General features: G+C 38.3%; 1 protein-coding gene and 1 gene segment (V, D, J or C); both read right to left on the bottom strand.

The window, feature by feature from the left end:
- LOC133642547 (uncharacterized) overlaps nucleotides 1–8,829 on the bottom strand; it is a 36,440-nt gene extending 27,611 nt beyond the window's left edge. Inside the window, exon 1 of the mRNA XM_062036807.1 lies at nucleotides 8,470–8,829. Within this exon, the coding sequence (XP_061892791.1) occupies nucleotides 8,470–8,814 (345 nt within the window). The 5' untranslated portion in view covers nucleotides 8,815–8,829. The remainder of the gene's footprint in view (nucleotides 1–8,469) is intronic.
- Nucleotides 8,830–10,645: 1,816 nt separating this feature from the next.
- Nucleotides 10,646–11,220, bottom strand: LOC133642555 (immunoglobulin heavy variable 4-30-2-like). The segment is given in 2 exon segments: nucleotides 10,646–11,104; nucleotides 11,175–11,220. Coding segments are annotated over 2 exon segments (399 nt in total).
- Between the last annotated feature and the right edge of the window lie 2,654 nt (nucleotides 11,221–13,874).

Here is a 13,874-nt window from a genome sequence, read left to right as displayed (position 1 = left end):
CCAAAGTTTTTAGCCAAAAATTCAAGTTAGAACCTTTATTTAACCAGATAAGAAAACCCATTGAGATCAAGATCTCTTTCACAAGGGTGACCTGGCCAAGAGGTCAACAGCACATGTCACAGAGCAGTTTAAAAAATAATACATTAAGACATACATTTTAAAATACATAAGAGAACTGTAAAACAACAGAGATTTACATCTTTAAAAACACAGGCACTGTGCAAACGTCTCTCGCTGTTTGTCCCTCAGGACAGAACGGAAGGCTCCAAATGGAAGTAGTTCTGTAAGTTTCAGTTTCGTCTGCAATGCATTCCATGCCATAGGGGCAGCAATGCCAAAAGCTCTTTTGCCAAATTCAGTCCGTACATGAGGAACAGTTAAAACATACAAATGGTTAGAACGTAATGCGTAAGAGCTGCTTTTTCTTTGTAACAGAGTACACAAGTATGGAGGTATTAAACCTAAAAGAGCCTTATAAATGATAGTCAGCCGATGTGTGTATCTGCATGCACTCAATGAAGATAAGTCTGACTTCATATACAGTTGACAATGGTGGGTGAGACTACGACAGCCAGTAACAAATCTTAGTGCTGAATGAAAAACGGTGTCCAAGGACTGGAGGCATTTAGATGAAGCACTAAAATAAAGCACGTCTCCATAATCAATTACAGGCAAGATAGTTGCTGTCACCAATTTCTTTCTGACTTTAAGAGAGAAGCAGTTTTTATTTCTAAAAAAGAAACCAAGCTTTACCCTAAGCTTAGAGACCAAGTTGTTAATATGGGCTTTAAATGAAAGCTCCTGATCAAGAGTAAAACCCAAGTACTTGTAATTTAAGACCTGCTCTATATGGTTTCCATTTGATGTTACAATATTTGGAATATTTTCCAGTAGCACCCTTGAATGAGAGAAAACCATTACCTTGCTTTTATCTGTATTTAAAACCAATTTAAGATCAAATAAGCGAGCCTGGATGACATCAAAAGCAGCTAGTAAAAACTCAAAAGCCTGAGTGATGGAGGTTGAACAGCAATAAATAATGGTGTCGTCTGCATAAAAATGGTACATTGCATTTGACAAATTATTACAAAGATTATTTATGTAGATAGAAAATAAAATGGGCTCCAGCATTGAGCCTTGTGGAACGCCTTTGGTAATGTCCAGTAATGAAGAGGTGGTCCCAGCCACCTGTACACGTTGTGTTCTGCTGGAGAGATAGTCTGTGAACCAAGCAGCTGCATTTTTAGATAATCCAACGTGATGAAGGGCTTGAATTAACAGACTGTGGTCTACTGTGTCAAATGCTTTTGACAAATCAATAAATAGGGCGACACAATATTTCTTGCCGTCTACAGCCTCGATTAAATCATTGAGGACCTTTAGAGCAGCTGTAATAGTGCTATGCTGTTTTCTAAAACCAGATTGAAATGGAGATATAATATTGTTTGATTCTAAAAAATCCTCTAGCTGGTTACTGATGATCTTCTCAAACAATTTTGCTAAAATGCATAATTTAGAAATTGGTCTGTAATTATTTATATTTGTGGGTTCACCCCCTTTTAGCAGGGGAAGAACAAAGGCCGATTTCCAGATTTTTGGAATGCTTTTACTTGTTAGACTTAGGTTAAAAATATGCGAGAGAGGCTCAGCAACAAAATCAGCAGCCAATTTTAAGAAAAAGGGTTCAATTTGGTCAGGTCCTGCTGCTTTAGTTGTGTCCAGGCTCTTTAGTGCACTGTTTACCTCGGATATTGATACCGGTGTGAACTCAAAAGTGCAGGTGCTGCGTCTATTTACAGCCTGTGGTGTATTTGGTATATTAACATTAGTTGAACCAACATTTGACAATTGAGGATTCAACGACTCAAACAAGGATCCGGCAGAAACAAAATACTCATTAAAACAATTTGATATAGTTGTCTTATCAGACAAAGTACCAGATTGAGTAATTAAAGGACTTGGAAAGTCATTTGTTGTCACATGATTTAAAGAAGCTTTTATGGTTTGCCAAAACTTTTTGGGATCATTTATATGTTTTTTGCATTCATGCAGGTAAAAATCAGACTTGGCCCTCTTAACAAGCGAAGTACATTTATTTCTAAGCTGGCGAAAGCTAAGCCAGTCAGCCTCTGTCTTTGTTTTTCGAGCCCTGGCCCAAGCAACGTCTCTCTCTTTGAGAAGGTTTCCAATTGCAGAGGAAAACCAGGGATTATTTCGACCTTTAACTCTAAGTTTTCGAAAGGGAGCATGTTTATTGACTATACGTTGAGATTCATTATAAAAGTATTTCAACGCTATCTCAATATCATCAATTAAAGCAACTCTGTTCCACTGAAAGGCAGCTAAATCGTATATAAAAGCTGGGAGGCAAAAGTTTTTAATATTTCTTTTGCATGTAATAGTGGGTTTTGATTTTGGTAGCTTGCAGTTTCTTACAGCTGCAATTGTACAATGGTCACTCAAGTCATTGGCAAACACCCCAGTGCCAGTGTACTTATGGGGAGCGTTGGTTAGAATTAGATCAAGTAAAGATGATTTTGAGGAGTTTTTAGTATTGGGTCGAGTTGGGGAAGTGATTAATTGAGTTAGGTTTAGTGAGTTCAGGGCCGGCCCGTGGCATAGGCCGTATAGGCAAATGCTAAGGCCGCCGTCCATCAGGGGGCGCCACGCCAGTGCCACAAATGTTGGAGGGGAAAAAAAAAAAAAAAAAAAAAGTTGGTACTATTATTTCTAAATACATAAAATAATCCCACGTTAATTAAAATGCAAAGTAAAGCCTATTTAATAGAAATATTATTTGTTACAACAGGGAAGAAAAAAGAGAAAAGAAGGAAAACGACAAAAAGACAGAGGTAGCAGGTAGGTAACGTTAGCCTACATTAAATTATTTGTCTGTTACAGAATGTGATAGTAACCTGTCTTTTTAGCATTAAGCTAATGTTACATGATTCGGCAATTGCTAATCAAAAAATAGCTAGTTCTGTTTTAACGTCGGGTTAATATTGTGGAGGGGGCTTAATTGTTATGGAAAATAATAATGTAACGTTAGGTAATTACAGTACTCCCTGGTGTACAGTAATTTGTAAGTCATTCTAGTTAATGCAATATTAAAAAGCACAAATAGAGAACTCTGTAGGATTCCCTTTTTTTGTAATATAGTTGTTAAAGTCATACTGGTTTGATATCTTGTTTTGTGCAGTGCCTTATTTATATTGTATTTTTAATTTATTTTATGCAACTTGTTGACACGTTTTATTTTGTGTTTATGTATGTAAAAAATATTGTATTTCATATATTCCTTTTTTATTTTTTGTATTCATTTATTTATCAATTTTTTTTTTTTCTTGTTGATTGATTGATTGATTGAGACTTTTATTAGTAGGTTGCACAGTGAAGTACATATTCCGTACAATTGACCACTAAATGGTAACACCTGAATAAGTTTTTCAACTTGTTTAAGTCGGGATCCACTTAAATTGATTCATTATACAGATATATACTATCATATATACTATCATCATAATGCAGTCATCACACAAGATAATCACATTGAATTATTTACATTATTTACAATCAGGGGTGTGGAGGGGGGTGGGGGGGTAGAATATGGACAGCAAGTAGTGGACATAGAGAGAGAGAGAGAGAGATCGGAAGGCATAAGAAAAAGTATCTGCATTTGATTGTTTACATTTGATTATTAGCAATCCGGGGAGGGTGTTAGTTTAGGGTTGTAGCTGCCTGGAGGTGAACTTTTATTGCGGTTTTGAAGGAGGATAGAGATGCCCTTTCTTTTATACCTGTTGGGAGCGTATTCCACATTGATGTGGCATAGAAAGAGAATGAGTTAAGACCTTTGTTAGTTCGGAATCTGGGTTTAACGTGGTTAGTGGAGCTCCCCCTGGTGTTGTGGTTATGGCGGTTATTTACGTTAAGGAAGTAGTTTGACATGTACTTCGGTATCAGGGAGGTGTAGTGGATTTTATAGACTAGGCTCAGTGCAAGTTGTTTAACTCTGTCCTCCACCTTGAGCCAGCCCACTTTAGAGAAGTGGGTAGGGGTGAGGTGGGATCTGGGGTGGAGGTCTAGAAGTAACTTGACTAGCTTGTTCTGAGATGTTTGGAGTTTAGATTTGAGGGTTTTGGAGGTGCTGGGGTACCAGGAGGTGCATGCGTGATCGAAAAAGGGTTGAACGAGAGTTCCCGCCAGAATCCTCAAGGTGCCGATGTGGGGGGGCGCCACCTAAAATCTTGCCTAGGGCGCCAGATTGGTTAGGGCCGGGCCTGAGTGAGTTGCATACAGCTTTAAGGTTATCAGAAGAGGAAGTCAACCAGTCAAAATTTAAATCACCAACCAAGAGAAGTTCACTAGCATTTAACCCACTCATAAAGGATTCAAGCGAGGCAAGGGCTTCAGTGGAGGCAGAGGGAGGTCTATAACAGCCTACAATTGCGAGATGTTGGCCATGTGAGAATTCAAGCTGCAGGGCAAGGAGTTCACATTGTTTAGTGATTGACAGTGATGATAATAAGGTAACATTAAATTTGTTTTTGATATACATAGCCACTCCTCCACCTTTTCGAGGACGATCGCATCGGAAGACATTATATCCATTTATAGCAATGTCCTTGTCAGAGACTGCTTTGGTTAGCCAGGTTTCTGATAAGATAAATATGTCTGCATTGGTTGTTTGAATCCAGATTTTGACTAAGTCTAATTTTGGCAGTAGACTTCTAATATTTTAATGAATTAAACCAAGACCTGACCTATCTCTAAATTCATCAGGAGTACTGATGTTGTACAAAGCTGGGCCTGGATTTGGTTGCACATTGCCTGATAGAAGAAGTAAGAGCAATATAAAAATGTTTCGTTTCATATGGCAAGGTAACCCGATGACAACATTACTTGGCTTCACAATGTCAAAATGAGTAATTTCAGAAGGAGAAAAACATCTATTTAACACAGAAATACACCATAAATGAAGCTGGTTAGAATTATTTAGCACTGACCCACATGTAGATATCAATAAGCTTTGTGTAAATGCTGTAGTTTCGTAGGACCAGGTGATTGTTATTGCGTTCGGTAGAGTTAAAGGTTGGTGGAGCACCTGGTCAGGTACCCCACTACAATTGCAGAAAACAAGTCCAGGAAAAAGCATTAATATTAAATACAGAGCTTTTGTCAAAGTCATTGTTAAATTGTTTCACTACCTACCCAGGTCCAATATTCAAAGTTCAGATGTCCAGGCTACAGCAGTTGGAAGGCCAAGCTAAGGCTAGCAGAGGCCCAACCTTAGTCAGTCTGAGGCTAAGATAGATCCAGGCTGTGGCAGATGGAAGGCCAAGATGAAGCTAGCAGACCCAGTCTGTAGGCAGTGAGAGGCCAAGCTGGGGCTAGGTTAGAGCCAGGCTGTGGCAGATGGAGGGCCAAGATGCAGCTAGCAGACCCAGACTGTAGGTACTGGAAGGCCAAGCTGAGACTAGGATAGATCCAGGCTGTGGCGGATGGAAGGCCAAGATGAAGCTAGCAGATCCAGGCTGTGGCAGATGGAAGGCCAGGATGAAGCTAGCAGATCCGGTCTGCAGCTAGCAGATCCTGTCTGTAGGCAGTGGAAGGCCAAGATTAAGTTAGCAGACCCAGTCTGTAGGCAATGGAAGGCCAAGCTGGGGCCAGGATAGATCCGGGCTGTGGCAGGTGGAAGGCCAAAATTTCAGCTAGCAAAACATCTCCTGGCTTCAGCAGGTCAAAGGCCTCCAGATTTCCAAATCCAACAAAAGCAGTCAGAAATGCCACTTTTTGGAAGTAAGCCTTCATTCATCAATTGTTACGCTTAAAACTAGTACAATTTACTTAAATTGGCTAAAAAATAAATTAAAACAGATAGAAATTCAGACCACTTTGACAAGCAGACAAACAAAAGACAGTGCTGTCGGCCATCAAGCAGTGTGACTGTGAAATAAATAGTGGACACTGCAGGTGAAGTTTCCTATATTCTTGTGATTTCTTGTAAGGGAATTAGATATAAATGAATTATGGATACAGACAAGCAAGTAAACTACAATTAATGGCCAATGCATTCACTTCTTATTTAGGTGCCACCATCACTTTCGGTTGAATTAACAAGAGTAAACCTTTTCTGCTCTCATTTTCAGTAATATCAAAAGTGCAACCAAAATATCTGTAAGTTGAATTTGCAGTAGATTTACCAACGACTTTTGCTGTTGTCTAATATAGAAATAATTCAAATCCAGCATTAATGTAAACCAGTGACGTGGAGTCAGGGGAGGCAGGTGAGGCGGGGCCTCACGTGCCATCATGGAAAGAAAAAAAATGTAAAAAGAAAAAAATAATAATTAAATTGTTATATGTATCCAATGATTATACTATAAAGTTATTTTCCATTTAACTTCACCAGTTTTAGATTATTTTTATTCAAAGTCGCTGAATTTTCACATTTGCCGTTCAAATACTGAGAAGAGACTTGCGGTGATCAGCAGCCAGTTGAGCCTCACCATGGATTGCGCAATGACTCGGCTAACTGCTGGCCTGCTGTGCAGTGAGACCGTATTGCTATATGAATTATATTATACATTTCCATAGTTTAATTAGCTGACGTATATAATGTACAGTGTATTTTGTCAACAACTGTATGTGTGTTAACGTATTTCTTGTGCTGAGCAATCATAAAACGGCTGCGAAGACGCACTGGCTGAGGCTCGCAGTAATCCCGCCTCATGGTGGTAGAGGGTGCTAGTGATCCCAGGGATCATTTTTCCGACTACTCGGCTGCAGAAGAAGTGACAACAAGCAGCAACAGTTAGCGATCGATTAATTTTTCCTCTCGCCTGGACTTTTAACATGAAGGATTACATATCTAAAATAAAACAGTTTTCTAAACTGGACTTTCAATCGAAGCAGGAGGTAATAATTAAAGGAAGATCTCCATCGAGACAGAGAGACTTTTAAAACTGAAGAAAGATAAGGAAGACTTCTATTAACAAGTTATAGATGCTTTTGTTCAGAAAGAGCAGCGCATGGACTTCATTTATAAGCAAAGGTAAGACCATAATAAAGTTGTTTTTATAAAATGTACTTTTTTGTGTGCTACAGTTTGTATGTGTAAAGTTAAAGTTAAGTTAAAGTACCAATGATTGTCACACACACACTGGGTGTGGTAAAATGTGTCCTAATTCCAACCCTTGATGCTGAGTGCCAAGCAGGGAAGAATGCTGGTATGAGCTTTTAAACATAACCCATTAACTGCTGCCAATCAAATGGTGAATAAGATACTCTTTAGGTTTCATATGTTTGTAAATCTGACTGTGATGAAGTCAGTGCCTCACCAGCAATGAACCTCACCGCACGTCACTGATGTAAACATTTAAGTGTAACCAAATCTCTTCAGCTTAAATGAACAGTGGTTTGACCTGCAACTTCTAGCGTCCGAGTTGTAGGGCGTTTAAAGCACTCTTTTGAAAGACAAACTGTGAAACACCACAGATGATAAAACATGTTTGGCAGAAGTGTGATGTGGATTTCTTTAATATACTGTAATTCAGTTCTATTCAACTTTCCAATCAACTTCAATAACACCATACCGGCCCCCGAGTTCAGTTCAAAATTTGGGAGAAAAATTAAAATTGTCCAGCAAATTCCTAAAAACAGTAGAGTGCTCTTGTTGTATAGAAGAACTCGAACCCCCGTAAACACATTGACAGATCCTTGCATTGACATTTTAACCAAGCTAGCAAACATACAACACAGGTGTCCAAACTTGTGATTTACATAACTGAGTCGTTCCTTAAGGCACCTCTATAGGTCCTCTCTTTTTCATCATTTGGATGATTCAACTGGTGGACCACGAGTGTAGTTAAAAAAAACTTGTGAGTAACTCACATTTTTGCAGATTCTTTCCAACACTAAATTGCTGTCATAGAAATTATCTTTGACTAGCTTTTTTCGTAGTTTGTCCTTAAAAACAGCGGAGCGCTCCTGTAAATCTGACAAAATAAATAGACAAAAATCAAATGTCTACTGCAGAGGACAATGGTTCTCCGGAATATACAAAATAAGACTAAAAGTGAAGGGACAAGTCAGGGCCCCCGGTCCTCAGCTTTCTGAAATTACATTGAAATAACATTGTAAACACAAACATTGCAGCACAACAAACAAATACTGGGCAACACAAAGAGCAACTTCCTGTAAGCAAGCAGAAGTTTATCGGGCCATTTCCTTCGCCCGCTTATCCAAAGTCGGGTCGTGGGGGCATCAGCCTAAGCAGACATATATTAACCTCAGGCCTACCATAGCTCAGATAGAAGTCGCTAACAAATTTAGGCGCGTCGTAAAAATGTGATATAGAAGTGAATACAGTTCTTTGGATTCCATTTAACAAGTGACTAGAACATGTTTGTCACGCTGCACAGTGTTGTTGTTTTTGTTCTAGTCTGCTGATGCTTTGTGTTGTTGTGGTTGTCTGGCACAGTAATACACAGCCGTGTCTCCAGGCTGCATATTCTGTCCATTTAGAGTCACTGTGTTGCTGGAGGGGTTCACATTAATACTGAACTGGTTCTTCAGTGAGTCCTTGTAGTAAGAATAGCTAGTAGACTTCATCCCAATCCACTCCAGTCCTTTCCCAGCAGGATGTCTGACCCACGCTGTGTAGTAGCTAGCCACAGAATAAGACACCCGACAGTCGATGCTGAGACTCTGACCAGACTGCAGAGTGACAGACGGTGGCTGGGTCAACTCTTCACACTCGACACCTGCGGAGGAAAAGTTATTAGATATGGGATGTAACGGATCTATGGTCATGTGTGCCTCAGTGACACTCACAGGAACCTGCAGCCAGCAACAGCAGCACAACTACACGGAACATGGTTGGTACTCAAGTTGTTGTGATGGGATGGAATGTGTGCAGCTTTTATAGCACGCTGCATGGTGGGAGGGTCACTTTGCATATAGTGGCACTACAGGTGTGCTGCAAGATGGCCGCTCATTACGTAAGCTGCAATACATTTTACAATCATGTTTACTATTGATCTTTTTTGTTGATACTGTTATTGCAATAGTTTCATTGTTGGTACAGTGACTTTGCTTAGATTTGTGCTTATGAATAAAATTAATACCTATCACTATTTGTATTATTCTAGGATATTAAATATCTCCAAAAATGAGGACAGTATCAGCAAAAAACTTTCACTCCCAGGGGGAAATAATTTATGTTCACTCACACAAACATATTCAAATTTTTTTATTTATCATTCTTAATATTATTGTTGTTATATTAATGTTATTATCCTTAAGTTTTTTATTTTCTAAAAATAGTATTACAATTGAGAGGGACAAGCAGTAAAAATGGATGTATTTCTTCTTTTAAGATTTGCACAAGTTCAACTAAGATATGTTATTTATTTTTTTATATTCAAGTTAATGTATATTTTTTCCTCTAAATTGCAGATAAAAAATTAAGTAAAATAAAAGAAAAACAAGTGCTGTCTAAAATAATAAATCAACTCATCAATAGTCACAAAACATATCGTAATAATCATCAATTATTAATCATGTATATCCAAGCAGACTAATATTACAAAAAGCGTCAACGTTTATTACAAAATGTGGCGTTATTACATGAGGTGAAAATGTTTTACATTGTTACATAATGCACTGTTATTACATAATGTGTTGCTACACAGTGCAAACACAAAAATGAAAGCTCAATTAACACATTGGGCGACACAAAGAGCAACTTCCTGTAAGCAAGCAGTATGACCATTTCCTGGGAACTCAACAGTGTGAAAATATAAAATGTTTACATATAATTTTATCCATTCATTCATCTTTGTCCGCTTATCTAAAGTCAGGTCGCGGGGGCAGCAGCCTAAGCAGACAAGTCCAGACCTCCCTCTCCCCAGCAACTTCTTTCAGCTCGTCCTGGTGGATCTTGTGGCGTTCCCAGACCATATGGGAGATCTAGTCTCTCCACGTGTCCTGGGTCTTCCCCGTGGCCTTCCACCGCCCTAAACACCTCCCCAGGAAGACTTCCGGGGGCAACCTGAGCTGATGACCGAACCACCTCATCTGGCTCCTCTCCATGTGGAGGAGCAGTGGCTTTAGTCTGAGCTCCTCCTGAATGACAGAGCTTCTCACCCTATCTCTAAAGGAGAGCCCCGCCACCCGACTGAGGAAACTCTTTTCGGCCGCTTGTACCCGTGGTCTTGTCCTTTCGGTCATAACCCAAAGCTCATGACCATAGGTAAGGATGGGAACATGGATCGACCAGTAAATTGAGAGCTTTGCCTTCCAGCTCAGCTCCTTTTTCACCAGATGGCTCGATACAGGCTCCGCATCACTGCAGATGCCGACCAGCCTGTCGATCTCACAATCCACTCTTCCCTTAATCGCGAACAAGACACAAGGTACTCGAACTCCTCCACTTGGGGCAGGATCTCGTCGCCAACCTGAAATTGTCACTCCACCCTTTTCCGGGTGAGAACCACAGACTTAGACTTGGAAGTGCTGATTTTCATCCCAGTCGCTTCACACTCAGCTGCGAACATGCAGTTTTACATTCATGATAACTTCAAACCTACCACAGGTCAGGTAGAAGTAGTTAACACATTTAGTCACGTGGTTAAAACGGGATTTTAAAGTGAATACAGTTCTTTTTCTCACGCAGACTCTGCCTCGACTCTGCTTTGAGACCCCTGGGACTGGACTCCATTTAACGAGTGACTAGAACATGTTTGTCACGCTGCACAGTGTTGTTGTTTTTGTTCTAGTCTGCTGATGCTTTGTGTTGTTGTGTGTGGGTGTCTGGCACAGTAATACACAGCCGTGTCTCCAGGCTGCATATTCTGTCCATTTAGAGTCACTGTTTTGCTGGAGGGGTTCACATTAAAACTGAACTGGTTCTTCAGTGAGTCCTTGAAGTAAGATTTGCCAGTATACGCGTACCCCATCCACTCCAGTCCTTTCCCAGCAGGATGCCTGACCCAGTTTGTGGAGTAGCTAACAGAATAAGACACCTGACAGTCGATGCTCAGACTCTGACCAGACTGCAGAGTGACAGACGGTGGCTGGGTCAACTCTACACACTCGACACCTGCGGAGGAAAAGTTATTAGATATGGGATGTAACGGATCTATGGTCATGTGTGCCTCAGTGACACTCACAGGAACCTGCAGCCAGCAACAGCAGCACAACTACACGGAACATGGTTGGTACTCAAGTTGTTGTGATGGGATGGAATGTGTGCAGCTTTTATAGCACGCTGCATGGTGGGAGGGTCACTTTGCATATAGTGGCACTACAGGTGTGCTACAAGATGGCCGCTCATTACGTAAGCTGCAATACATTTTACAATCATATTTACTATTGATCTTTTTTATTGATACTGTTATTGCAATAGTTTCATTGTTGGTACAGTGACTTTGCTTAGATTTGTGCTTATGAATAAAATTAATACCTATCACTATTTGTATTATTCTAGGATATTAAATATCTCCAAAAATGAGGACAGTACCAGCAAAAAACTTTCACTCCCAGGGTGAAATAATTTATGTTCACTCACACAAACATATTATAATTTATCACTATTTGTATTATTCTAGGATATTAGATATCCCCACTCGAGTAATCTGTAATCACTCTCAAGGTAAAACAAAAATGTATGTTTGCTCCCACAAACATATATATATTTAATGTATTCCTTTTCTTATTATAATATCCTTGTTTTTTTTTGTTCAGTATTTTTAAGTTTTACAATTGAGAGGGAAAAGAAGAAAAAAAAATGGATGGATGTATTTCATTTTTTAAGTTTTTCACAGGTTCAACTAAGATATATGTTTATTTTTTTATCAAGTCTATTTATAGATTTATTTTAAAATATGAAACACTTTCAGTCCTAAGATCACATTTCAGCACTATTAGAATAATTTTTTTTTTACACATACTGTATTTATACACTATTTCCTGTTGAAAAAAAAATCTTGAAACAAGCGCTGTCTTAGATAATGAATTATCTTATCTTGTATTACCTGCATATGTCCGTCTATCAGCCACGCAATCTGACATCGATGGACAAAGATAGTTTTTTTTTATTTTCCTATTTTCAAACACAGTGTTACTGTTCAAACTGTCCTTGATGTTACAATGGCCAAAATAAGCAAATATACTTGTTAAAGTAAACCTCTTTGTTGTTTTGAATGTATATTTAGGCCTACTACGCTACTGTATTTTATTGTTGGCCATAATGGTGGTACTTGGAGAGCCAAGTTTTATCTGAGGTGGTACTTGGTTAAAAAAAAAAAAAGTTTAAGAACCATTGTTTAAGACATTCAAATATACCGCAGGAGTAAAAAAAAAATACAGTCATGACAATAAAACTCTTTCACTCTCAGGGTGAAAAAAATAAATGATGTACACTTCCACAAAAATGTGTATATGTATATTTATTGTCTCTAAAAACTTTAATTAAAAAAAAGGTACATTCAAGAAGAAACACGTTCACTCCCAGAATCACATTCCAAAACTTTTAGCGTATTTTTTTTGGCATTTTTGGTTTAAAAATATTGCAATAATCATGTAAATATGCAGATTATCATGAATCACTTTGTAATAACTTATACCATATTTAACAAAATGTTTCAAGGTTTATTACAAAATGCGTTATATTATTAAAAAATGTGGCGTTATTACATAATGTGTTGAAAATGTATTACATTATTGCATAACGTGTTGTTATACACAAACACAAAAATGACAGCCCAAAAAACACATTGGGCAAAACAAAGAATAACTTCCTGTAAGCAAGCGGAATAATCATTTCCTGGGGGACTCAAGACTTTGAAAATATACAACTTGTACATGCAATTTTAAAATTAATATGACTTAAGGCCTACCATATCTCAGGTAGAAGTAGTTAAAAAATGTTGTCATGTGGCTAAAACATGATTCTGAAGTGAATTTTCATAAAATGAGTTAGAGACGCCTGTTGCAGCTGAAATTAAATAATTGATAAATGCAGGAGAAATAAACTGATATCAATTAAGTTATAATGTATTACTGTGTACTTAATTGATGATTACGATAAATTCAGGATAAATTATGTCTGACGGCATTTTCTTCTTTGAGACAATTGAATGTTTCCGACTTTGTGGGGACGTCAGAATATCCTTTTCTGTTCCAACATGGGATCCGTAAAGACGTGATTGAGTTAGTTCAATTGAAAACATTTATGCAGGAACTACAACTAAAATAATAACCTCATGTGGTGACCTCTGCCCTCACAAATGTTAGGTGATTCTTGGTTTTACCTAAAGTCAAACCGAGAATCTTTTTTTTTTCTGTCAGTCATCTCAACTCTCTCAGTCCAAATGCAAAACAGCGGTGTCAAGCATGGTTGGTCCAACAACAGATGGTCACCTTGTTTCTAAGAGATGCACATTTTTCATTCCTACTACCTTTTTGCACATCTATAGTACACTTTCACAATATTTATTCAACACGCAAATTATTTTTGGGTGGAAAACAGGGTGAGAATATAGAATATGTTTTTATGGGTCCAGTTTCAAAGCAGCAGGTGGTGTCCCAGGGGGGCAGCCAGAGGATGTGTTTGGAAACTGAAAAAGCTTAACAGATCAGAATTATTTTATTTTTGGTTCGATGGGTTTTTTTGTTTTTTTTTGTGCATATATCTTCACTCAAAGTGCAAAAAAATATATATGTATATATACTTTATCTGTATTCATATATATGTATTTTATGCATATTCATATATTTTTGCCAAGAACATTTAAAAACAATGTATCTATATTTTTCCATGTGTTTTTTGTAACCGATTTGCCATATATTTTTTAATGCATACATTCACA

Source organism: Entelurus aequoreus, linkage group LG25 (assembly GCF_033978785.1).
Source record: "Entelurus aequoreus isolate RoL-2023_Sb linkage group LG25, RoL_Eaeq_v1.1, whole genome shotgun sequence".
NCBI classification, from domain to species: domain Eukaryota; kingdom Metazoa; phylum Chordata; class Actinopteri; order Syngnathiformes; family Syngnathidae; genus Entelurus; species Entelurus aequoreus.
Note: the sequence above shows the minus strand (reverse complement) of the source record. Positions and strands in the feature narration are given on the sequence as shown.